This window comes from Temnothorax nylanderi, unplaced genomic scaffold, assembly GCF_030848795.1.
Source record: "Temnothorax nylanderi isolate EJ_2023f unplaced genomic scaffold, tnyl_v1.0 TNYL_tig0916_pilon, whole genome shotgun sequence".
In the NCBI taxonomy this organism is placed as follows: domain Eukaryota; kingdom Metazoa; phylum Arthropoda; class Insecta; order Hymenoptera; family Formicidae; genus Temnothorax; species Temnothorax nylanderi.
Window position 1 is genome coordinate 27,032 of NW_027249978.1, and position 26,106 is coordinate 53,137.

Genomic DNA, 26,106 nt, shown 5'->3' on the forward strand with positions numbered 1-26,106 from the left:
CCATCAGCAGCTTCTCCTCCATCCTCTCCGCGATCTCGTCCTCCGCCGATCTCCTTAACCTCCCACTTTCCTCCTCTCTCTTTTCCTTTCTCTTTTCCCTCTCTTTTCCTTCTTTGATCCTTTCCTCCACCGACTTGTCCTCGTCTATCTTCACCTTCATTCTGCTTCCCTCTTTCCTCCTTGCTTCCAATACTTTCCACCTATCTTTCTCACTTCCCATCTTTACCAGTATTGTTATCCATTCCCCTCTCTGCCCTATCACGTTCACCTCCCTCACTTCTGCCTTCACTTTACGTCCTTCCGTGAATAGTTGCTTCACCTTATGCCAATTCGACTCACTTCCTCCCCATCTCTTTTTCTCGACTCTAATTATCACATTCTTCCTTCTCTCTTCATCCTAGTTCTCTTCATAATCTTCGTACCACCATTTTCTCTTATATACCTTGTCCTTTTCCTCCTCACTCTCGTCCCTCTTCCTCTTGCCTGAGCTCTGCTCCATTCTATGTACCTTCCTTTTCAACCTCTCTAGTTCCTCTTTCAGCTCTTTTATCTCCTCCTTAAAGTCCTTCATCATTTTTGCTGTCCGCCCTTCCACTATCATCTCTATCGCCTCCTTGTCAATTATTATCGTTCCTTCGCATTTCATTTTTCCGTCCATCTTTTTCTTTTCCTCTCCTTTTGCGATATCTGAAACAGAAATCAATTATTTATTCCCTCTGTTTAGCCATCACTGTGCTCGCTTGCACTCTTCTCCTCTCCAGGTCCGCCATCCATTTCTCTCCTTCACCCTTGCTGCCTAGTATTCTTTTAATTCTTTCGCTAATTCCTTCCAATTCCTCCTCTTCTTCTTCTCTTGTGCACCATTCTAAAACATGCTCCCATGACTCTGCTTCCGCGCCACATATTCTGCAGCATGTTTTTTCCGTTGGCTCCCAGTATCTTCCACTTCTCATCTCATTTCCTAATCTGAATCTCGCTATCCTAATCATAGACTTTTCTTTCCCTTTTTTCTCCAGGTATTCGGGTCTCCTGTTTTCTACTATCTCCTTATACCACCTGTTGTACCTTGACTCTCTTATCCTTTCGTCTCTCTCTTGAATCTGAATCTCCTTGTCTCTTTCTGTTAACTCCTCAATGCTGCTCCATCCCTCCCCTCTTTTCCTCTTTATCTTTTCAACTGCATATCCTCTTCGCTCGTAAAAACTTCTTCTTTCCTCTTCCCATTTCGATTTTTCCTTCCTGACCTTCTCTCTTATTTCCTTCCAGCACTCTCTTGCAATCTTGTTTCCTTCTCCACTTTCCAATTTTTCTTCATACTTCATCGCCCTCTTACCGGCACTTATTCTCATCTTGTCTCTCTTAGTTTCCTCCCTCAGCATATATCCGGGCGTGCTCCAGTCTAGGCCCATTGTCCACCTTATATATCTTTCATGCATTCTTTCTATTCTCTCTCTCTCTTTCCATCCCCATATCTCTGCTCCATACAGAGCTATGCTTGCTACCAATAAGTCGAATAGCTTTATCCTTCTTACCCAATCCCCTCCGAAAATTCTTTTCCCTATCCCCCAGACCTGTCTCATTGCTACGGCGGCTTTCCTTACTCTTTCGCCTATATGCGCCTCCTGTCCTCCGTTCTTTTAGAATGTGTACCCTAGGTAGCAGAATTCCTTCACCTCTTCTATTTCTTCTTCCTTCCATCTCCACTCTACTTTCTTCATTTTACCTCCCCCTTTCCTAAATCTCATTACCTTTGTTTTCCCTACGTTCACTCTTAGTTTCTTTCTGTCAAAGTATTTTTCCAATCTTTTCAGCATTCTCGTCATCTCCTTTTCATCCTCTGCTACCGCTACTATATCATCCGCGTACGCTAAAATCCAGAATTTTATTTTTCCTACTACCACCCCTCCGTCTTGTCCCTTCCTCATTGTCTCCTCTATATCCGCCAGCAGAAGTATGAATAGCATAGCGCTCAGCGGACATCCTTGCCTAACTCCTTTGACCGTCCAGAAGCATGGCCCTTTTTCTCCCTTTACCCTCACTACGCATCTTGTCTCCTCGTATAGGTCTTCTATTCTTGCCCTCAGCTGTTCACTGATTCCTTCTCTTTTCATTACTTCCCATATTTTTTCTCTGTCCACGGAGTCGAATGCCGCTTTCAGGTCTATAAATGCTGCTACTAGCTTCCCTTTTTTCTTGCTCAAAGCTTTTCCAATTACGTAGTTCAGTGCGTATATATTTTCCATTGTTCCTTTCCTTTTTCTAAATCCTGTCTGTGTTTCCGGTAGTATCCCCTTTTCCTCTACCTCTTTCTCTAGTCTCTTAGCCAATATTGCTGCATATATTTTATAACTTGTGTTCATTAATGTCACCCCTCTGTAATCCTGCGCTTCTTTCCCTTCTCCTTTTTTTACTATTGGTACTATTATTCCTTCCTTCCAGTCTCCTACTATTTCTCCTGTCCTCCATGCTGTATCACATATCTCCTATATTTTTTCCTTCAATCTCTCGCCTCCGCAAATTCATACCTCATTTGGCAGTCCATCCGTTCCTGCAGATTTCTTCTCTCTAATTTCTCTGATTACTTCTTCCACTTCCTCTCTCCTTATTCCCTCCTGCCCCTCTCTGTTCTCTTCTCTTTCCTCTCCCTTCCTGTCTTTTTCACGCGGTTTTACCGTAACTCCCTCTAGCAGCTCCATGAAGTGTCTGTTCCACTGCATCTCCGTTATTTCTTCGTATACCTCTTTCCTGCTTTTCCTTTCCCTGTTTATAAATCTCATACTTCTTTCTCACTGCCTGCTTCTCTCGCTTCTTTCATTATTCTCTCCCTCTCGGACTCTTTCTTCTCCCTTATTCTTTCCTCATATTCCTTTTTCTTTACTGTGTACTTCTCTTTGTCTACCTCTCCTTTTCTCCATTTCACCAGATTCTCACGCGCTTCTCTCCTTAGCTTTACACATTCCCCATCCCACCATCCGTTTTTTTTCTTTGCTCTCTGATCTTCTCTTATTTCTTTTCATTCTGCGGCTCGTTTTACCGCTTTCTTTATTCCTTCCATTATTTCCTCTATGCTCGTACCTTCTATCTTCTCCTCTTTCATCCTTTCTTTGTAACTTTCTTTTCCTTCCTTCGACCAGTTCATTACTCTTCTGATTCTTTTCTCCTCTTTTCCTCTCTCACTTGTTCCTTTTACCCTTATTGTTACGGGCTGATGATCCGAGTCTATAGCTTCTCCAATCCTTATTTCCTCTGCTTTCTCCCAAATTTCTTGGTTTCCAATTACATAGTCTATTACCGACTCGCCCCTCCCTCCTGTAAATGTGAACTCTCCGTCAGTGTCTCCTTTTGTTCCGTTCAGTATTCCTAATTCTCCTTCCTCTTGTTGTGCCGTAAACAGGAGTGTTCCGGCACAGGGTTCTTTGGATCCGCCGGGTTGGAGGAGAGAACAACACTTGCGAGTTTTGTGATTTCAAAGGCGTTTAATAAAACAGATCTCTCGTGGTTACACTTGAATCAATTACTTCACTACCCTGACTTGCGGGTTACCATACTTTACTGACACGTTGACTCGCGGCACGCGCTCGGTTCTTAGACTGCCCGCCGTTCCTTGGAAGGGCGGGCTTTTTATCGCCTCGGCATTGCTGACTTAGCAGTCAGCGATTTTGACTTCGCGATCAACGTCCTAGCGGGCTGGTGATATCCCGAATGACCATATATGGTCATTACCGCGACGCGTGCTGGCTTTCGCGTCATCGGTCCTCGTCGCTAGGGTCGGATTACCAAGTAATCCGGCCCTCGGTGTTGCCAGGTGCCATACTTTATCGCGAATACGTTGTGCGCTCACAACATCCCTTCCCCCGTGGAAAAAGAAAAACTGAAGTATGAAGTTTTTCGTTACATTTGTTTTACATATAGGATATTGTTTTCTTTTCCCATGGAAGTTACATTATTCGTTATTTTATTTTTCCTGTAATAGTAATTTCGATTCCTATTATTATAATTTATGTCGCATACAAATTTTGTGTCGAGTTACGGTTTTCTTTATCTATCGCTAGGAGGGTAGGTGTGGTTTTCGATATTACGAATATGTTTTTATTATCTTACACCGGAAGGGGTGTTCTGCATACAATTTCGTGGTTAGGATACGTTAGGATTATCATGTAGTATGTATTTATTTTCACCTAGTTTTGAACAGTGTTCCAATTGTCGGTTTGTATTTCGAAAGGAAAATGTGCTCTTTGGGATAGGTGAGTCGTCGCTTCTCTCATTTCGGTTATAATGTTTTCGAGGGGAAGTAGTCGCCCAAGTGCTATTCCGATCTTAGAGTACGTGAGATACGCTAAAACGTCTTCTACATCGTTTGTTAATTTGTTGATTATCGCAGTTATTGCTAACAGGTGTTCGTCTATTTCCTCGCGATGCGCTAGATTCGATACTCGTTGTTCTACTCGTTTCGTGATGTTCGCTAATAATGATTATCCTATTAATATTATAATATTCGCGTTTAAAATAGGCTTTTTCCTTGTTTTATTTATTAATATGTATCTATATTTTGCTTTTACTCCTTTATAACTGCTTTTAAACGGTTGGCGTGGACGCGTAACGTCTTTCGTTTTGTTTTAATAGTATAGTTCACGTCGCTATGCTTTTCGAGGATCACGTACGGTCCGGTCCATTGGGACTCGAGTTTTTTCGATCGTCCGCGTCGTACTGTCTCGTCATGTAATAGTACCTTGCCACCTACTTTAAACGTGTCCTTGTTACTCTTCTTGTCGCATGGTGGTTTTGCCTTGCTTAATTTTCTGCTGGCGTAGATGTTCGGTCGAACTTGGCCTACTGGCCCCTGAGAACGCACGGCTCCGGTGGCGAAATCTGGTGCGTCCGTCGCCGCGCTCAGCTTATCTTCTTTTAAATAAAATACATTGCAAATTTTTCCTAGTGCTTTTCGCTCTTTGCTATTTAATTGATCAGTTTGCAATTGCGCGTATAATTTTTTGAATTGCGCTGAAATGGATTCGCGTTTTTTGGTCGCGTGTAACGTGAGTACGTTAGTTGTGTCACTTACCGGCTTCTCTTTTAGAGTTACGCGCGGTATGGGTGTCTCTACTAATTTTTCCACGCCGTTGGACATGCTTATCGGGCATTCGAAATCTGTCGGCTCCATCAAACAGTGTCCGATAAATACTCTTGGTGTGGGTTCTTTACCTTTTACGATACCTACTCTGCTGCGGGGTGGTGAGTTCACCTTCTTATATGGTCGGAGTTTAAATGTAACTCTTCCGATGTGTACCTGCTTTGTGGCGTGTGAGATAACGGCTTTGCGCTTTGTGAGGAAATCATTCCCCAGTATTCCCTCATGATCGATCGGGAATTCATCCTCTACCACATACATGGTATGGCGTATTTTCTGGCTTCCGAGGTCTACGGTTGCTTTTATTTTTCCGAGAGTGTGGATCTTGTGTCCCGTCACTCCGGTCAAAGTCAGGCGTTTTTCTCGCACCATAGTGTCGCCTTTTAAATTTCCTAATTTGATTAGCGTCAGGATTGCTCCTGAGTCTAATAAGAAATTTGTCTTGCCTTTCTTGGCCTCTTGAATAGGCAGTGTTATCAGGTTTAGGGTATGTATGTTACGTTTCCCCGTTATCTGCGACACTTGATACTCCTCGGCGGCTCGTGCCTTATTCTTCTTTGGTCTCTCGTCTTCTTCGCTGCCGCTACTGGAGGAGGATTCATCGCTCGTTTCTCGCGATTTCTTTTTTCTTACCTTTAAACCATTTACTGGCGCCTTTTTGGGGGCGTCCGTTTTCGATCGGCTTGATCGTTCCGTGTTGGGTCGTCCGTTCAGCGACCAACACTCTTCTCGCTTATGTCCGGTCTTTCTGCAATAGGTGCACTCGATCATATTTATCCCGCCGGGCTTGTCCGCTTTCGGCAAAGAGAATCTATTTGCATGTCGGCTCGTACGGCAATCTCGCCCGTAATGGCCTGTTTCTCTACATTTGTGGCACTGTATCGCCTCATTCCCCGGATATCGCGCGTTTTCCGTGTTAAAGTTAGTTTTGTTTGGCGTCTGTCCGTTCCGCGGGGAGGGGCCCCTTACCTTTTCCTCCGCACTGGCGCCGGTTATTGCTTCCTGCAAAGTTCGGTATCGCTGCGCTCTGACTATCATTTTTATGTCGTCATGCAGGCCGATCTGGAAGTTATGCAATGCTTGCATCTTAATACTGTCCAGTATCGCTTTCTGCTGCTCTTGCGAGTGCCCTTGGCCTTCTTCCATGGCCTCGTACAGTTCTCTCGCGAGCTTCTCGACTCGACGCCCAAATTCCTGCGCTCCTTCTCCCGGTTTCTGTTTCAGGGAATTAAATTCCAGCTGCAGGTGGGTCATACCGCGCTTTCCGAGGTATTCCGTTTCGAGCTCTCGTTTCAGCTGCTCGAAATCACGAATATCGCGCGTGTCGAAGTCGGTCATGGCTCTGCCTTTAAATTTCGTGCATAAAATTGCTTCTAGGAGCATGGCTTCGTCCGCGGGCTGTATATTTTTCATCGTGTAGTTACTTGCGCTGATAAATTCGCGGACGCGCTCTCTCGATTCTCCGTTTATCTCGGGAATCATATTTCGAGCCTCCTTCAGGCTGAGAAATCCGATATTGTGCCCTGGCTGGTTACGAACGTCGCTATTTGTCCGCCCGTACGTAACATCTAGTGGGCCCTGACTGCGCCCGCGGCGCTCTATTTCGGCGGGGCGCTCATAAGCACCGGATTCTACCCGGCGCATTCGGTCCTGTAATTCGCGAATCGCGCGGAGCATTTCTACGGAGCGGTCGAATTCCGCAGCCTCAGCGCGTTCTATTCGGGTCTGCGTGTCGCGCATCATCCGCTGGATGTCGGTAATCATGGTGCCTAGCGCTCCTAGGTCTGTTTGTGATTGTTGTGCCGCTCCTTGGCCTGCTCGTGCCGGCTCAGGGGCTCGGCTTTGGTCCCTTCCGGACGATCGCTGGGCTTCCGATCGTAACCGATTGGTTTCCTCGCTCTCTTGAGCGGGCGTTATGTCTACTCGTGACGCAGGGGCCGCATTAGCTCTCTGTTGGCTCATTTTATTTGTTCGCGGGGTGTAATCCTCTTCCGTCGGGTCAAACAAGTCGCTCTCGTATGACGTCAGGGAGAATTCTCCTCTCCCTGCGTTCTCGCTTTGAGTATCGGCCGAGGTGTCCGATCGTGCGTCACCTTCGGTCGGGGGCTGTCTGTGCGCGTCACTGTGTTCGTTGCTGCTTGTATTGTCTGCGCTATCACGCGGGTTTTCGTTTGCGTCGCAAAGGCTGGTGTCTAAAAATTCGAACTCGCGTTCAACGACGACGTTGGGGTGTAACTCGAGCACCGGGGTACTCGCGTCGTCGAGTTGCGCGCCTAAGTTTCGCCGCACGCGATCTAGTTCGTCGTTCGCGAGTCGCGTGGCGCGAAAACGATTCCGGATGCTGTTCTCGATTGCTCGTTGCGCGCGCTCGCTCAACACGAATGACGCGTTGCTGACGGGGGGATGCCGGGACAAGTCGTCCGACATCAATCGACGCTTACGCTCTCAGATCCTGCAATCGCGGAAAGTGATTCTGCGCTTGCGGTTGTGGGGGACGCTCGCGGAGATACAATCTTTTTTCGCGGCGGGTGCCGGTATCGGCTTACAATGGGAATGCAGACTTACATTACCGCCGAATAACGCATCGTCACCGCTTCTGCCGCGTCGACGCCTGACAGGGCCGCTCCTCAGCTCCTGCGTTGTCTCCGCCTTGCTGCGTCCCTGCTGCGCTGCTCCGGGCTGGCGAGTCCGTGCGGTAGGTCGGGGCCTCTCCGGTGTCGCTGATAACACACGGGGCTGCTACCGTGGCGTTGTGTCGTCTCTGCTTCGCGGTTTCCCTGCTGCGCTGCTTCGGGCTGGCGAGTCCGTGCGGTAGGTCGGGGCCTCTCCGGTGTCGCTGATAACACGCGGGGGCTACTACCGTGGCTTTTCTCGCTCACTCGGGATCTGCGGGCAATTCCTCTCCGGGATGTGTTGCTACCGTCTTATGACCCGTCCCCTTTTGCAGGCGTAACTTCTGGCAGGATGTCCTTCCGTCCGGTTGGCAGATCCCACCGCTGCCACCAATTGTTGTGCCGTAAACGGGAGTGTTCCGGCACAGGGTTCTTTGGATCCGCCGGGTTGGAGGAGAGAACAACACTTGCGAGTTTTGTGATTTCAAAGGCGTTTAATAAAACAGATCTCTCGTGGTTACACTTGAATCAATTACTTCACTACCCTGACTTGCGGGTTACCATACTTTACTGACACGTTGACTCGCGGCACGCGCTCGGTTCTTAGACTGCCCGCCGTTCCTTGGAAGGGCGGGCTTTTTATCGCCTCGGCATTGCTGACTTAGCAGTCAGCGATTTTGACTTCGCGATCAACGTCCTAGCGGGCTGGTGATATCCCGAATGACCATATATGGTCATTACCGCGACGCGTGCTGGCTTTCGCGTCATCGGTCCTCGTCGCTAGGGTCGGATTACCAAGTAATCCGGCCCTCGGTGTTGCCAGGTGCCATACTTTATCGCGAATACGTTGTGCGCTCACAACACTCTATAAACTCCAGCAGCTTCCTTCCTTCCGTGTTAATCTCTTTATCCTTCGATTTTCTCCTTTCCCCCATTATCTCTGTTAATCCTCCTTCTTCTCCAGTTCTTGCATTAAAATCGCCTCCTATTATTACTTGCTCCCCTAATCCTCCATCGTTTGTATAATCCTTTATATACTTTATCTTCTTTTCAATGTCGTTATTCACATATACCGTTATGATCCTCCACGTTCCCTCCTTTGTCTTTGCTATTCTTTCTACAATTCCTTCCTTTTCCCTCTCTTCCGCACCGGTTACCGCCATTTCTTTCCTAACGCCTGTTATTATCCCTCCTTTTGCTCTTCCTTTCCTTCTTTCTTTTGTTGCTGGTTGGCATTTTTACACATATTTATCTGATAACGTTCTTTTGACTTTCCACCAATCCTTTTGCTCTACCCACGTTTCTATCATAGCTATTATATCCCAGCTTTCAATCTCTTTCCAGAATTCATCATTTTTCCTTTTTAATCCAGCTATATTCCAGAAGCCTATGTTTATTGTGCACTCCTTTTCTTCATATTGCTTGCTCCCTTCTCGACCTCCTCCCCGCATCTCCCCTTCTCCGTGTCTTCTCCTTCCCCGTCTCTCTTCCTTTCTTTATTACTTTCGAAAATCACTCCTCTCCTCCAATTTTCCTTTACTTTCATTCCACTTCATTTCTTTATTATCCACCCACACCTTCTGATAACCAATCGTGGCTTTCTTTCCTGCTTCTCTTTCCTCCTTTGCTATTTTTCTTATTTCTTTTTGTATCCGTCTTTCCGTTTTAGTGAGATCGTCGTCCAGGTAGATTTCATATTTTTTCCCCAGCTCTTTTCTTTTTGTCATTATTTCTCTTTTGTCTTCCCAGCTCTTACATTCCATCACTGTCATCTTATTATTTCCATATCCTATTTCGTGTATTCGCTGAATGGCCGCTTTTATCTTCTTTACTTCGTTTATCATCTTCTCTACCTTCTCTTTCCTTCCTATCTCGCCTTCTTCCGCCGTCCCTCTCACAATTATATTATTTCTCCTCCTTCTCCTCTCCTCCATTTCCACGCCCCTCTCCATCTCCTTCATTCTTTCCATTAAATTTCTTCCCTCGTCCCTCTCTGCTCCGCTCATGTCTACCTTTTCCATTTTCTCCTCTACATTTTTTATTCTTTCCTCTAGCGCTTTTCTTTGCTGCTCCCATATTTCCTCTCTCTTCTTGACTTCTTCTTTCAACTCTTTTATTTCTTTTTTTATTTCCTCTTTATCTTTTCTTCTTTCCATCTCTTGTTTCCCCAATTTCCTTAGAATTTCCTTTAGCATCCCCTCTGCTGCCATATTTTCTTCCTCTTCTTCTCCTTTTTTAATTTTAGCTGGCGGCGATCTGTTAACCTTCCTTATTTCGTTGAATTTTTCCAATATTTATTTTTCTGCTTTGGCTATTTCTTCCTCTGTTCCTTCTCTTTTCCTTTTTTGTATACAGTCTGTAATTGTTCCCACGCTGTCTGTTCTCCCTCTCAACTTGGACAGCTCTTCCGCTTTCGTTGGCCTTCCCCTCGCTTTCCTTCCGTCCTCGTTTCCTTTCTTTTCCTTGTCGCTTTGCTGTTTACCCTCTATCGTTCCTTCTTTCCCTGCCTCCATTCGCCACCTCCGTGAGCTTTACTTTTCCCGGGGCTCCCTCTACGCCTATCTCTTCCTCCCTTTCTAACTTCTTCTTTCCGTGCCTCGTCGGTAATCCACCCCCCGCTCTCTCCGGCAGGCGGCGTCACTGTCCGCCTTCCTGCTTTCGCGCCTTCTCCTGCCGCCCTAACCTGCTTGTCTGTTGACTTTCTTTACCGTACTAATTAGTAATTTTTTATCTCATACACATTACTTACCGTATCTCTTCTTAATCTCCTTCTTCCATTCCTTCTTACTCCCTACTCTTCTCCTCCTTCTCTCCACTATATCTGCCACTTCCAACCGTCTAACTTCCACCTGATTCGCCACGTCCGCTCTCTTCAACCGTCCACGCAGAAGTCCTTATATATAATACATATATATATATGTATATAATATAATATAATATAATATAATATATTTATATATAATATATATATTATATAAATTAAATTATTCAAATAGGATATATATATATATATCCGGTTTTATAGCGTCTTTCGCTTTCCGGTTCCCAATTTCCAGCCCCTCCTGATTTGGAAAACTGGGATTTTTAGCACTTTGTTAGTTTTTTACAAGTAATTTGTCGCTGGCCCATTGCTAAAACCCCCAACCTAGAGAACCGAGTGAGCAATTTAATTCCCTAAACTGGTTGCTAGCCATACTTAGGTAGCCGACATAAATCGGCGTGGAAGTAAGAAGCACTGAAGTGCCTCATAGCGGTCGACGGCTATGGGTGGACTAATTGCTCAACGTTTCTTCCGAAAGACGGAGCCCAGTTTTCCCATCTAGGTTTACCTCTCTCCGCTAGATGGGGGGGGGCGGCATTTTTGCTGAGAAATTTCTCAGTGGCCTAGCGGGATTCGAACCCAGGTTTCCGGATTGCGAATCTGGCGCTCTACCCACTGTTAGGGAGTTGAGAACCCGCCTTAAGGATAACCATGCGAACCTATGTCGATACACGAGCGACGCATCTATGTAACACAGAGAGTCGCAGACACGATTAAAGTGAGTCTTAAGAATATACACGCTTGCTGATTAATTGTTATTAATATATTAGCACCTCTCCTAATATAACATGGCGCAATCGAAAACATAGAGAAAGAAAACAAAATAAATTAAGGAAAAGAGGACTAGCAACGTGGAAAAGGTGGCAAGTCAGCTAACCTAGAAAACTAGAAACCGCGCACCGGCGGGACAAGAAGACTCGACTATAAGAAGACAAATAAGATGGGAGATTCAAGAGGCATTAGTCCCATAAGGATGTCGGGGAACGTTGCAGAAAACTGGCAGATGTGGCGTAGCAGATTCGAAAACTATCTGAAAGCCTCGGAAGTGTCGAAGAAGCCACAAGAAACTCAATGTGCCCAGCTCCTACATTACATAGGGAAGGAAGGTTTTAAAATATACAAAACTTTTACCCTAACGGAAAATGAAAGAGACAAGCTGCCTATATTACTGGAGAAGTTCGAAGCACACTTTCTACCAAAGGAAAATCTGTCGTATGAAAGATACGTGTTCTTCACGATGAGACAGAAAGGAGGACAGTCACTGGAACAGTTCGTGGTGGAACTCACAGAACAGGCCCAGAAATGCAAGCTGGGGGATCTACAGAACAGCCTAATTAAATGCATGATCACCTGCGGAGTCAACAGCAACGAGATGAGGGAAAAGCTACTGCAGGATGACTCGCTGACGCTAGAACAGGCTATTCACCAATGCAAGGTGATGGAGAAGGCGAAAATCCAGAGCAAGAAGATGGAGGCCACCGGGGAAACGACGGGAACAGTAGATTTAATTAAATCGCAGAAAAAGTTAGGTCAGGTACAGGCAGGGGGAGGTAAAAGTGTCTACAAAGCTAAAGAAAAAGTAATAGTTAAATGCACGAAATGCGGCAAGAATCAGAATTTAAATAATTGTCCGGCATATGGAAAATTTTGCGCGAAATGCAGTAAAAAAAATCATTTTGCAGTTGTATGTAAAAGTAGCAATAGAAAGAAAGTAAATAAAATTCAGGATAAAGAAGAAAAGAAAGTAGATACTCTTACATCCCAGGACGATGAAGAATATTTGTTTATAGGAGCGATTGAAAATAATAGCGAGAAACATGTCTGGTTTACAGAGTTAGAAATAAAGAATAAAAGAATGAAACAACGGATACAATGCTCAAGGCATATACGGGGGATAAGTTACAGGTCAAAGGTATATGTACAATAAGTGCCAAGAAAAAAGATAGAGTTTTCAAAATAGATTTTTATATTGTTGAGACAAATACTCCAGCAATCCTAGAATTATCGTCATGTTTAGAATTAAATATCATAAAGAAGATAGAAAGTATAAACGATAGTAGCACTTATGAGGAGTTAGTGAAGGAGTATAAAGAGATTTTCTCAGGAATTGGCTGCTTCTCAAAGCCATATCATATAAAGTTAAAAGAAAACGCGCAGCCAGTGATTCATCCGACACGCAGAGTAGCTTTATCATTATTGCCTAAGTTAAAAGAATGTCTGAATGAACTAGTAAAACAGAAAATAATTGAAAAGGTAGAAGAGGCTACGGATTGGGTGAATCCTCTGGTAAATAACTCGCAAACCTAATGGTAGTCTGAGAATCTGTCTGGATCCAAAAGATCTAAATAACAATATAAAACGCGAACAATGTTTAATTAAAACGTTAGAGGAAATTACAGCAAATTTAGCAGAAGCCAAGGTTTTCAGCACGTTAGATGCGACAAGCGGATTTTATCAAATACGTTTAGATGAAGAAAGCTCATATCTATGCACTTTCTCAACACCTTTTGGTCGGTACAGATCTCTGAGAATGCCATATGGTTTAATATCAGCTCCGGAAGTGTTTCAGGAGAAATTTAGACAAACTTTTGAGGATTGTAAAGGATGTGAGCAATACATAGATGATGTTATTGTCTGGGGGAAAAACAAAGCGGAACATGATCAAAGACTAAGGAAAGTTTTAGAAACTGCCAAAAGGAACAAAGTCAAATTTAACTTAAGTAAATGTCAGTTTGGTAAAAGTAGTATCAAGTATATGGGGCGTATTATTAGTGCTGAGAGTGTCGTGTTAGATGAAAGCAAAATTGTAGCTATTAAAGAACTGCAAACTCCTAAGTGTAAAGAAGATGTACAACGGGTTTTATTATGTGAGTAAATTCATAACCAATTTTTCTTGCGAAACGGAACCTTTAAGAAATCTTTTAAAAAAAGATGTACTTTTTGCGTGGGGAACGGAACAAGAAAAAGCACTAGAATCTTTAAAAAATAAATTAATGAACAGGCCAGTACTACAATTCTTTGATGTTAACAAAGAAACAGTAGTCTCAGTTGACAGTTCCAAATCAGGGGTAGGTGCAGTCTTGTTACAAAATAACTTACCGTGTGCGTATGCCTCGAAAGCATTAACTGATACACAACAAAGATACGCGCAAATTGAAAGAGAAATGGCGGCAATATGTTTTGGATTAAGTAGGTTTTACGAATATATTTATGGGAAAAAAGTAGTAGTTGAAACAGATCATCAGCCGTTAATCTCAATATTTAAGAAAACACTTAATAAATGCCCTCCTAGGCTGCAGCATATGCTGCTACAAGTACAGAAATATGATATTGTGTTAAAATATAAACCGGGTAAGCAGTTAATAATTGCAGATACGTTGTCACGGGCGTACATTAAAGACCAGACAGACGAACACTTTGACAATGAAATACAAGCACAAGTTTGTTTAGTAGTGTCAGAACTCAATGTCACAAAGGAGAAGTTACAAGAAATTAAAGTAGAGACACAAAGAGATGAGGACTTAACGGATTTAAAAAACGTTATCATAAACGGTTGGCCAAAAAATCATAAAAAAATTGAAAAATTCTATAAAACTATATGCTAAATGTAAAGGAGAACTAACTGTAAATGACGATCTGATCTTTAAGGGTTGCAGTCTAGTAATACCATATAAATTAAGAAAGGACATGTTGGACAAAATACATTACAATAATTTAAGAGTTAAAAAATATTTGGCTCTCGCAAAACAATCGGTTTACTGGCCGACAATGAGCAATGAGATCATACAAAAGATAGAATCGTGCCACATTTGTGTAAAATACTCAAATTCGCAAAGGTCCGAAAGTCTAAAGACACATGAAATTAAAATGTTGCCGTGGAATAAAGTAGGGTGCGATCTGTTTGAGCTACAGGGGAAAAAGTATTTTCTAGCAATTGATTATTATTCTAAATTCATAGAAATAGAAGAAGTGACAGATGATAGTAGTAGTTACAGAATAATCAATGTTTTAAAAGCAATGTTTGCAAGGCACGGCATACCGCTAATAGTAATAAGTGATGGAGGACCACAGTTTTCGTCACATATATTCAAAAAATTTGCTAGAGACTGGGAGTTCACTCATATCCTTACCTCTCCTACATATGCACAATCAAATGGAATGGCTGAACGCAATGTACAAACGGCTAAGAACATGTTTAAAAAAGTTCTAGAAGAAAGGAAAGATATTTATTTGGGACTCCTTTATTATAGAAACATGCCAATCTTTGAGAATTTCTCACCGTCCCAAATTCTAATGAGCAGGAAGTTACGAACAACAGTTCCAAGTACTAACGAGGAGTTAATACCCAAATTAGTAGATAGGGAAAAGTTAGGAAAAGCAATTAGAGATAATCAAAAGATACAACAACATTACTATAACAAGAGAGGAACAAGGTCGTTACCAGAAATAAAAAATGGAAGTAGAGTAGCGATACAGCTAAAACCAAAGGGTAATTGGATACCGGGTTTTGTAATACGGAAAACTAGAGATAGAACATATCATGTAAAAACAGATAATGGTTCTGAATATATCAGAAACAGAGTATTTATAAAAGTTGCTAAGCATGCAAAAAATAGAAGAGTACCGAGGAACCATTATTTGTTTAACAGTCCGAGAGAAGAGGAGGAGAAGGAAACAAAGAAATGTTATATTGAAATAGAAAGTGATAGGGGAGAGAGAGTAGAAGATGATGAAGTCAGAAGAGAAAGAGAGAGGCAGGACAATCACAGAGAAAGGGATGCCGCGTCAGATACAGAGAAGAGCATAGCATCAGAAAGCGAACTAGAGATAAACAATACAGAGGGAGGTTTAGATGAGGCTGAGTTAAACTACCGAAATCCGACAACTACTAGAAGCGGAAGAGTAATAAAACAACCGGATAGATTAAACTTATAAGTAGATTAAGATTATCTGAAAAAGGGGGATGTTAGGGAGTTGAGAACCCGCCTTAAGGATAACCATGCGAACCTATGTCGATACACGAGCGACGCATCTATGTAACACAGAGAGTCGCAGACACGATTAAAGTGAGTCTTAAGAATATACACGCTTGCTGATTAATTGTTATTAATATATTAGCACCTCTCCTAATATAACACCCACCAGACCACAGCCACCCTTATAATTTTATTTATTGCGAAAAATATTACCTCAGCCAGGGTTCGAACCTGGAACCTCCCTCATTCCGACGGGCGTCGTACCAATTTGACTACTGAGGTATGTGGTAATATTTATCGCAATAACATGTATTAAGATGACAAACAATAATAAGATGCAACACCGATTTTTCAGTCAAAGGTGTATATTTAAACCGAATAAGTAACATTTACTTCGCCAGTCAATAATAATTAACCTATAATTTTTCGCAATAAATTAAATTATTCAAATAGAATGCTTATAATAAGAATCTAAATTACATCAATTTTATAAGGACCAGAATCCATGGTCGAAACGGCGTGACGATTTGTCATGACGATTATAATCGTTGCCACGATTATAATCTTTGCCAGTACATAGTCGATTAAAGTTTTAATTAGGTTAATTATTGACTGGCAAAGTAAATGTTACTTATTCGGTTTGAATATACACCTTTGACTGAAAAATCGGTGTTCCATCTTATTATTGTTTGTCATCTTAATACATGTTATTGCGATAAATATTACCACATGCTTCAGTGGTCGAATTGGTACGACGCCCATCACGGAATGAGGGAGGTCCAGGTTCGAACACTGGCTGAGGTAAATATTTTTCGCAATAAATTAAATTATTCAAATAGCTAGGATGCTTATAATAATCATCTAAATTACATCAATTTTAGAAGAACCAGAATCCATGGTCGAAACGGCGTGACGATTTGTCATGACGATTATAATCGTTGCCACGATTATAATCTTTGCCAGTATAGTCGATTAAAGTCTTAATTACTTTAAATATATGTTATGGACAAGTACAGGTAAGAAGGAAGCGTCAGAGTCAAAGGATCATCACTTGTCCATTCGATCATTGAAGTCAAGCAACATGGACGCGGTACTATACTCGGGATAGGTGACCGGCTTGAGAGAGCGATTTTTTCGGGCGGACGCGCGGCTATACACGAGGGGTCACGCAATACCCCCCAGACAGCACATAAAAAAAGATAACGAAAAGATGTCTAAAAGATGATGAAAAGATATCTGTTTATAGTCGTCTTTTCGGCTAGACGAAAAGATGTCTAAAAGATGTCTTTCCGACTACACAAAAAGTCGACTTTTTGACTGAACGAAAATTCGGCTAAAAGATGTCTTACATGACGCTTTTTCTAATGTGCATGCGCAAGAATTCCCATAATATACGTCATGACTAAGGGGCCTTTTAACGGCAGTATCGTTATCGTTACGTTGTCACTGCACATCTTTTGTACCATACATTATACATGTACAACATCAACGTAACGAAAGCGTGGCAGAAAAAATTCTACAACTTTTTATGCAACAATTGCGCCAAACTACAACCAATTACGAAAAAAATACGCGGAAACTACAAGTAAAGTAGAGATGCTACATGGAAAGAAGAAGTTTTAATGTTAAACAATAATGCTAAGATTACAACTAATCACAAGAAAATGCGCGATTTCGAAAACTTTCTTAATTGTTTGTAGATGAGCGTAAAAAATTCTCAAACATTTTTAACAACTCCGCCAAACTACAACTAACTACGACAAAAAATCCGCGGAAACTACAACTAAATTAGAGATCCAATTAACTTAATGCCAAACTACGCTAAAATTGCAACTATTCACGAGAAAATGCGCGGTTTCGGGCAGTTTTTTTCATTTGTTGTAGATAAGCATACTAAAACATAGAAATCATTAATTATGCGTAGAAACTAGTTACGCATAATTTCTACGTTTTTCTACGTCTAATTACAACTTAAGATGACATTTCATGGGCAGTGGAGCAGCAGCAGCAGATCGTACTGATTGGCTACAAAATAGACAAGTTCTCGAGTTTCTAGAAATGATCTGTCCTTGTAGCCAATCGGTACGATCTGCTGCTGTTGTTCACTGCCCATGAAATGTCACTATTATACGTATAAATCTACGTAATAATTTTAATAAACTTTATTCAGTATACATACATACATGTTGAGATTACTTGTTTATGCAAGATTTACAAACATACGTTATACAAGAAGTTGTTAATTGTAGTTTATATAAAAAGTAGTTTATATAAAAGTAGTTTATATAAAAAAAACAACGTACCTACATATTAAACGTAAAATTACAAAATACTTTTGATTATATTGCACGTTTTACGAACACACTTACAGTACGCTTTGGCTCTAAATAAAAGGAAAACAAATAATAAATTGTTTCTGTCTCTAAATAAAAGAAAAACAAATAATAAATGATTTCTGACTCATATAAAGTCTTATTTTGCAGAAGTTCATTGTATCAGTACAAAATTACTTTTTTTAATAAAAAGGCATCAAGTACATGCAATGTATTTTGTAAACTCAAAAATCCAACCTAAGTGGTAGCTTTATTTTTCTTCAACAAAATTATATCACAAAATTATGTCACCTAGCTCAACCTAAGTGATATGTATAAATCCAAAAATCTAATCTACGTGGTAGTAGCTTCAATTTCTCCTTAACAAAATTATTATATCACAAAATTATGTTACTTAACTCAACCCAAGTGACATGTATTTCAAAACAAGATGTGAAATCTTTAAATTGCGCCAATTGCAAAGAGAATATATATATTGCTTTGAAAACTAATTGTTGTGCAACTACTTTTAAAAAATAAAATCCAAGTGGTATATATCTTTGTGTTTCATTTCAAGGGTTTTCCTATTCCAACCAAAGTGGTAATAGCTTCTTAATTCTCCTTAACAAAATTATAATATTACAAAAAATCATTTTAATCACAAAGAATTTAAGAGGTAACAGTACAAAATAAAAATATTTAATTAAAATAAAATTAATGAATTTTTCTCGTAAAAAAACTTGGCGCTGCTTTTTTATTCCCGTCGCATTCTTCCCTAAATATTTATTGTTTTTTTATTTAATCAAAAATTTTAGTACTAATGTTTTAATGTTTAAATTTCAAAGTCTAGCAGCGTCAAGTTTTTTTTACAAAAAAAATTTATTTGAAAATTATATGTATTTGTTTCGCCAATAATTATTAAACGAGAAAGACTCTATTTTTATATTCGACAACGTTTGGCTAATGTCGTGACACTTCGACCATTGGTTTTGGTCAGATTAATCGTCAAGACTTTTTCAACCATGGGTTTTGGTTTTTTTTTTAATTATTGAAATAATCTTCGGTACTTATATATAAGCATCTCATTTAATTAAATTTAAATAATTAAATTTATTGCGAAAAATATTACCTCAGCCAGGGTTCGAACCTGGAACCTCCCTCATTCCGTGTAGGGCGTCTTACCAATTCGACCACTGAGGCATGTGGTAATATTTAACGCAATAACAAATCTTACTAACAAGGGGAACACCAAACATGGCCCCCTCCGATTCCGGCGAGTCTAACATATGTTGTAGTCCTACCCTCCCACTAATTCATGGTAAAGCGATACGACCCAACTCTCAAGCATTTATTATTTTAACAGAGAAATTAATATGTTTTAATTACAACATTTATTATATTTACAAATTATTTAATTAATTTATTTGCTTTGCAATAAAAGTTGTGTAATTGTAAATTATTTAATTATAAGTTTTACTATGCAATAAACATTTAATTAAAATTTATGTATTGTACAATAAACATATTTAAATTTATTTTTTACTTTTCCACGATTTTTATTTTTGTATCAGCAACGAATTTTGACTACAGAGAAAGTTTCCTTCTTGGTACGGGTATCTGCTATTGTGTAATCTGATATACGCGCTACCTGAGAACTTGTTTTCTTTGTGTGGCTGGGGTTGTTGAAAGGTTAGGTTAGGTCGTTAGACCGTTGAGTTCATTCAAATCGAGCAAGAGCTAGCGTTCGGAACATACAGCGTGTAGTGCAAAAAGTGAAAAAATATTGTCAGAAAAATGCAAGAGCCAAGTACTAGTGAAAGTGTAGAACAGAATATATCGGATTCAAACTCGGAAGCAGAGAGCCTTGGGAAGGATGATGATATGAAAAATAACTTGACTAACGCTCTTATATATTGTAAGAGTTTGCTGGAAGCAGAAAATCTGCTAACAAATACACCACCAGCACAAATATCGCACGCTTCTATCGCTATGGGCGAAGCAATTTTTAATGAAATTATGTTTATGTTGGACGATCGCAAAATAATAATAGATGAAGATCTAATAGGTGCCGAAGATATTGACATTGACAATGCAGAAGAATATGAGGAGGTATGTTTGAATTTTTGCTAATATTTTTTGTGTTTTTTTATTTCTTGAGTCAGCGTAATAGATAAAAATAATATAGCATGCAATGCAATTCCTTTGCTTATAGTGTATACCTCGTGAAAGTCCAGAATTCCAGCCAGAATTGCCATTTTCTCGCGATTATGAACATATACCATTATCGTATAAAGAAAAAGCAGTTGCTCTTGCCGAGATGCATCCGCAATGGACTTTAAAAACTTTACAGAGGCAAGGTTGCCATAAGTTAAAAAATAAAAAAATGCTGCGTATATGGAAAGAAGATGTTAAACGAGGAGGAACAAAAATTGACAAATGGAAATACATTGAAACGCAAACATTCGAACACTTTACAGAAGCAAGACAGTGTCTTGAGCAGGTATAATTTTGGAAAATATTTATATTATAAAATATTAATATTATCAAATAACGATTTTAGAAAAGTACATTAACATCAATTTTTAGATAACAACAAGAACTCTACAGCAATGGGCGATGGCGACAGCTTTTCCATTATTAAATGATAATTTCAGTTTTTCTGCCAGCTCTAGTTGGACCGATAGATTCAAACAGAAGTATAAAATTCGGCAAAGGAAAATAACCAGATACATAAGCAACAGAGATCACGCAACCTTGGAAGAAACTTTGGAGGCAGCAGAACGATTTCAAACACAAACGAGGGCAATTATGCCCGAATTTGATTGTAATTTCATTATTAATACGGATCAGACGGGATGTCAGTACCAAATTCCATATAATAGATCGCTCGCACCAAAAGGCTCAAAGACCGTCCTTATCAAAAAGAAAAGCTTGCATAATATTTCTCATTCGTATACTGCACAATACGCCATAACTGCATCGGGCAAAATGTTACCTGTGGTTTTCTTGTGCATGCAGGAATCGACAGGAAAATTTGGTCCGACGGTGCAAAAAAAAGTAGATACATTAATAAGCGAATATAAAAACGTTTTTGTTTCGTGTTCAAAGTCGGGCAAATTAACAAAACATATATAAACCGACTATTTAAAATATTGTTTGTCTCCGTATGTTGTAGACAATAAATTTTTGTTATTGATAGACTCGTGGGGAGGTCAAACCGATTTAACGTTGTATGATGATATTTTCGAAGATGAAACAAATAGAGCATCGTGTACTGTTAAGGTGATTCCTCCGAAATGCACCCCTCTTTGTCAGCCGTGCGATGTATATTTTTATCGACAGGTAAAAAATTTTATAAAGCGATTGCAAAATTGTTCATTTTATTACAACAGCAGCGAGAAATCGGTACTCGCGAGGACGCAATAAAAATACATTCGCTGCTGTTACATCAATTGAGCGCTCCCGTTTTTCAACCGATGCTTTTATATGCTTGGTACGCATCAAAATTAATAGAAGAGAGGCCAATATTTTTAAATATGAATGATATTTGTTTTCCCATAACAGTAGTAAAAAAATTGTGCATCTGCAAAAGTGTAGGTTTTATTCAATGTGCTCATTGTAAAAAGATATTATGTTTTGAATGTTTTTATGATAAATACCATCCTAAAACATGTAATCTGTCTCATTGTGAATCTGATTCCGAAGATGAATAATAAATTCTGATTATTAGAAATAAAATTTTTATGAGTTTTATACATAAAAACAGTCTAATTTTTTTTTGGCTTCCTTTGTATACTTTCCTTTTTGTAGTATTAAATGTTTATTGCATAGTAAAACTTATAATTAAATAATTTACAATTACACAACTTTTATTGCAAAGCAAATAAATTAATTAAATAATTTGTAAATATAATAAATGTTGTAATTAAAACATATTAATTTCTCTGTTAAAATAATAAATGCTTGAGAGTTGGGTCGTATCGCTTTACCATGAATTAGTGGGAGGGTAGGACTACAACATATGTTAGACTCGCCGGAATCGGAGGGGGCCATGTTTGGTGTTCCCCTTGTCAGTATAATTATTCGAAAATGAGTAATCTTTAACAATTAATTTATAATTTTTACTTGGTATGACGCAGTGGACACGTTGAGTCTGAGGTATTCTTTTTGTTTGATCGTACCGACCTGTCAAAAATTCGGCGGCGATTTCATAATTTTTTTGTCCCAATACTTGACAGTGATGGATGGCAGTGTGCCCGGTTCATTAGCCCAGTTGAATAAATCCATCGGCTCCAAATTTGTGGTCGGTAGGACGTTGAAGACTTGCTCGCGCAGCTAAGCGTTTCAGCGTCCCACCGATTCCATCACATGGCCCTTTGCCATGAGCAGTGGCAAAGAAGTGCCATTCAGCGCGAACACCAAAGTCGACCTCATGGTTGTAAATGTTCGAGAAATTTTTAAAATTTTTGAATTGCTGCGGTGCTCCGTCAGAAAAATAATGTTAATGTTATATATATATATATATATATATTGTTCGAAATAAAAGTATCCAGCCGGAAGGATGGGGTAAATTGGGTCAAACTAAAAAGAAAAGTCATGTACCATTTTACAAAATTCGCAATAGTTAACGCGAGTTATTAATTAAAACGTCTGAGCAAATGAGCGCATATGAAAAGCACTAGGCGGGACTCGGCAGGCACGTAAAATGATGCGCGGCGCGCGGCGAGCAGCGACGGGCGAACGACGAGAGACGAGAGGCACGCGGCGCGCATCATTTTACGTGCCTGCCGAATCCCGCCTAGCGCTCCTCATGCGCACATTCGTTCAGACATTTCAATTAATAACTCGTTAACTATTGCGAATTTTGCAAAATGGTACATAACTTTTCTCTTCAGTTTGACCCAATTGTTTCGGATGCGCCGGGATAGGAAGTAAAGGCGAGTGAATCGGCTCGGTTAGAGTTAAAATGACAAACAGTCCATTTTATTCAGTCGATATGTACATTGGTCTTATGTCGTCAGAGACCTCTCCGATGTTATATAAAGGTCAGCTTTATAAATCCCGGAGTACGGAAGCCCGACCGAAAAAAAGCTGCGAGATTGTCGTGAAGGGCAGGGCCAACTCCGTAGTCTTCTGCTGATGACAATGATGGCCTCTCTTCCTTTTGATCGGTCTTTTTTCTTCGAGTACGTCGACGTCCTTCCTTCTCCTTGGCGATTTCTTCGGATGGAGTGGCCCTTTGGCTCTACCACCATTGAACGAACAAGCTTGTTCGCCAGTGGGAGGGGCGGACTCTCCCAGTGTAAAAAAAAATAGCAAAGGTCAGTCTTAGCTCTGCGTTCCTTTGAACGAAGGGCTGACGACTCTTCTCGCTCCAGGTTGGATAATGGTCCTCACAACCTTGTAAAATCTCAATCGCAGTCTCGACACCCGGTATAATGCTCGGGGGAGTTATTAATTGCGAGAGGTAAATCCTTGTTCGCAGGCATGCCTTTATATAGTCTCGTGTTTGTAAATGAAGTACGAGAAAGGTCAGCCGCCCCGCGGTGAGACTTGTCACTCGCGTTCGCGGTTCTGGGGGTGGTCCCGCGCCCGCCCAAATTCGCGGACTTGCAAGTGCAGAACGGGTCGTCGTTTGGCTGCCGCCCGCCTCATTGGTAGACGGAACTATTCCTTTCTGCGGCAGTCAGTGGATGGTAGTCCACGGGATTCATTGTTCAGTGAGCGGCAGCAGAACAATCTTTCCCACAGGGCGAGTGATTGTGGTCCTCGATGCCTTGGCGCTGATCACTCGTACCTGTCCGTCTTCTCCGGAGTGTATCTCCGTGATTCTGGCCAGCGGCCAGTGACATGGTGCGCTCTGTTCGTTTCAAACAAGGCACAGGTCACCGACTCGAACGTCCTCATTCACCATTCGTTCACCATTTCGGTCTTTCATGAAGCGTGTGTAACTATTCACGGGCCCAGCGTTCCCAAAATGGTCGCGCATCTGCTGGAGATGCTGCCAGCGTGTGAGTCGGTTCGTGCGGCCTGCGATAGAGATGGTTCAGGGATGGCGTTGAGAGCTGCTCCAATCAAGAAATGGTCCGGCGTGAGGGTTGTCAAGTCTTCCGGGTCATCACTCAAGGCTTGTAATGGCCTTGAATTCAGGCAAGCTTCTATTTGTGAAAGGAGCGTGGTCATCTCCTCGACGTGAGCATGGAGTCGCCGATTACCCGTCTAAGGTGATGTTTCACCGACTTGACGGCGGCTTCCCACAATTCTCCCATGTGTGGTGCGGCTGGTGGATTAAATTTCTACTTCACGTCTTCGCCTGCAGTAGGTCAGCGACCTGTGGATTCTCCTCCACTAAGGCCTTGAAAAGGCTGTCAACTTATCCGCGCCCACGTTTGTACCTCGGTCACAGTACATGACTGCGCACAGGCCTCTTCGCGACACGAAGCGTTAGAAGGCCGTCAGAAAGGCTTCGGCGCGGCGGTGAGGGTCCGAGACCACCTCCAAGTACACGGCTCGTGTGCTGAGGCAGACAAATATAGAAAGGAAACCCTTGAAGGCCTTATGTCCTCTGCCCTTCGTGGTGCGGAGCAGCATTGGTCCTGCGTAGTCGACTCTGGTGTGCGTGAACGGGAGCGGGTAACCCTTGGCTCGGGCAGACTGCCCATAAGCGGTTGTGGGATTGCCACCCGCCATCGCACGCAAGTCACGCATCGGTGAATGCGTCGCCTTACGAGATTGCGTTCTGCCCGGTATCCATAGCCGTTGGCGGATAGAGGCGAGTGTCAACTGCACTTCTCCGTGCAGTCTTGCGATGGTGTCGACAATCAGAGAGGCAAGCCAAGAGTCTTTCGGCAGGATTGCCGAATGTCTCTCGTCATGACTCAGAACGGCATGTCTGAGTCGGCCGTCGACTCTTAGAATTCGTCCTTCGTCTAGAACTGGGCTGAGGCGAATGAGGCTACTCTTTCGCGGGACAGCCTTGCCGCCAGAGAGTGCCCTCCGTTCCTCCAGATACCAGGCGGTTTGCGTCGCCCGTATTCATATCCATAGGTGCGTTCTCCTGTTTACTGCGAAGTCAGGTGAAGAGTCCGAACCAGATGAATTTCGAGTGCGCAAACACTCGCAGCCATCGCCTGCACCCGCGCAGCAAGCGTGTCAACATTGAGAATTACAGTAGCCGCGTCGGATTCGTCGGATCTGTTACTGGCTGCATGCGAGTAAGCTCTCCGCTCCGGAATCTCGTCGTCCGGCAGCGGGGATGTTTCTGCAGCGCACGGGCTTATCATCAGCAAGCCAAGAAGGCCCCTGCCACCACAGGATGAAGTCCATCAATTCGCTCGGAAAGAGGCCGCGCGACGCGCAGTCCGCCGGGTTATCTTTGCTGGAGACGTGATGCCACCTGGCTTCTGGAAAGCATGCTCTGAATCTCCTGCCACTCGATTCGCCACGTAAGTGCTCCATCGAGCGGGGTGTCCCTTAATCCATGCAAGTGCCACCATAAAATCTGATCACAAGTGGACTTGCACTTTGGTGAGACGTAAAGTGGTCTGCTTCTGTAAAGCCATCTTCGCGAGCAGTACTGCCGCGCAAAGCTCTAGGTCGTGGCAATGAAATTCTTCGAACAAGGGCGACTTTGCTCTTTGCTCCGAGCAAGGTGATCTCGTTCCGCCCGCCATTGCAGTAGGTCTTTAGACAAATGACTGCGGTATACGCCCTTTCTGACGCGTCCGCAAATTCGTGCAATTCCACGTTCACGCTGTCTCTTGTTTGTCTGCAGCGTGGAATGCGGGAAGTGGCCAATAATGGCAGCTCTTAAAGGAGGCGGCGCCATTTTTTGCTCGTCTTCTGTGGGGAGTGGTCATCCCACTCCAGGCCTTGCAGATTGCCGATTGGATTTGGATTTTTGCAAGGATGTATCGGGGCTATCCAAGAGGATCGAACAGACGTGCAGTGTGTGAGAGCACGGTTACGCTTGGTTGTGCGTGGCAACATTCACCGGCTGCACTCTGAATGAGAAAGCATCCTCCTGCGGGTTTCCATTGCACTCCGAGAGTGGCATGGCTGGAGTCAGGATCCCAGGAAGGAAGGCTCTGCAGTTGCCGATGCTCCTGCAGAATGTCTTGTAAGACCAAGTCTTTATTGGCGGCCCATTTTCTCAGTGGAAAGCCTCCGGCGGCACACAAGATCACGATTTCATTAGCTATCTCGCGGGCTTCGGTCTCGGTGTCAGCCCCCGAGAAAACGTCGTTGACGTATGTTT

The 26,106-nt window shown here is 42.1% G+C and overlaps 2 protein-coding genes and 1 non-coding gene across 3 annotated transcripts; 2 read left to right on the forward strand and 1 right to left on the reverse strand.

Moving 5' to 3' along the window:
* The first annotated feature begins 11,521 nt into the window (after positions 1-11,521).
* LOC139785899 (uncharacterized) lies at positions 11,522-12,576 on the forward strand. Its single transcript, XM_071725064.1, has one exon. The coding sequence runs from the start codon at positions 11,535-11,537 to the stop codon at positions 12,486-12,488; it is 954 nt and encodes a 317-aa protein (XP_071581165.1). The 5' UTR covers positions 11,522-11,534; the 3' UTR covers positions 12,489-12,576.
* A 6,399-nt stretch (positions 12,577-18,975) lies between these two features.
* Positions 18,976-19,049, reverse strand: Trnap-cgg (transfer RNA proline (anticodon CGG)). Its single transcript has one exon. It is a non-coding gene; the product is annotated as a tRNA-Pro (tRNA).
* Positions 19,050-19,402: 353 nt separating this feature from the next.
* LOC139785898 (uncharacterized) lies at positions 19,403-20,994 on the forward strand. The gene is made up of 3 exons (XM_071725063.1): positions 19,403-19,958; positions 20,062-20,349; positions 20,436-20,994. The coding sequence occupies exons 1-3, from the start codon at positions 19,644-19,646 to the stop codon at positions 20,982-20,984; spliced, it is 1,152 nt and encodes a 383-aa protein (XP_071581164.1). The 5' UTR covers positions 19,403-19,643; the 3' UTR covers positions 20,985-20,994.
* Positions 20,995-26,106: the final 5,112 nt, after the last annotated feature.

Coding starts and splice junctions, on each gene's coding strand:
- LOC139785898 (XM_071725063.1), top strand. CDS start 19,644: ATGCAAGAGCCAAGTACTAGTGAAAGTGTAGAACAGAATATATCGGAT. Junction 19,959..20,061: donor ATGCAGAAGAATATGAGGAG/GTATGTTTGAAT, acceptor CTTTGCTTATAG/TGTATACCTCGTGAAAGTCC. Junction 20,350..20,435: donor CAAGACAGTGTCTTGAGCAG/GTATAATTTTGG, acceptor ATCAATTTTTAG/ATAACAACAAGAACTCTACA.
- LOC139785899 (XM_071725064.1), top strand. CDS start 11,535: ATGTCGGGGAACGTTGCAGAAAACTGGCAGATGTGGCGTAGCAGATTC.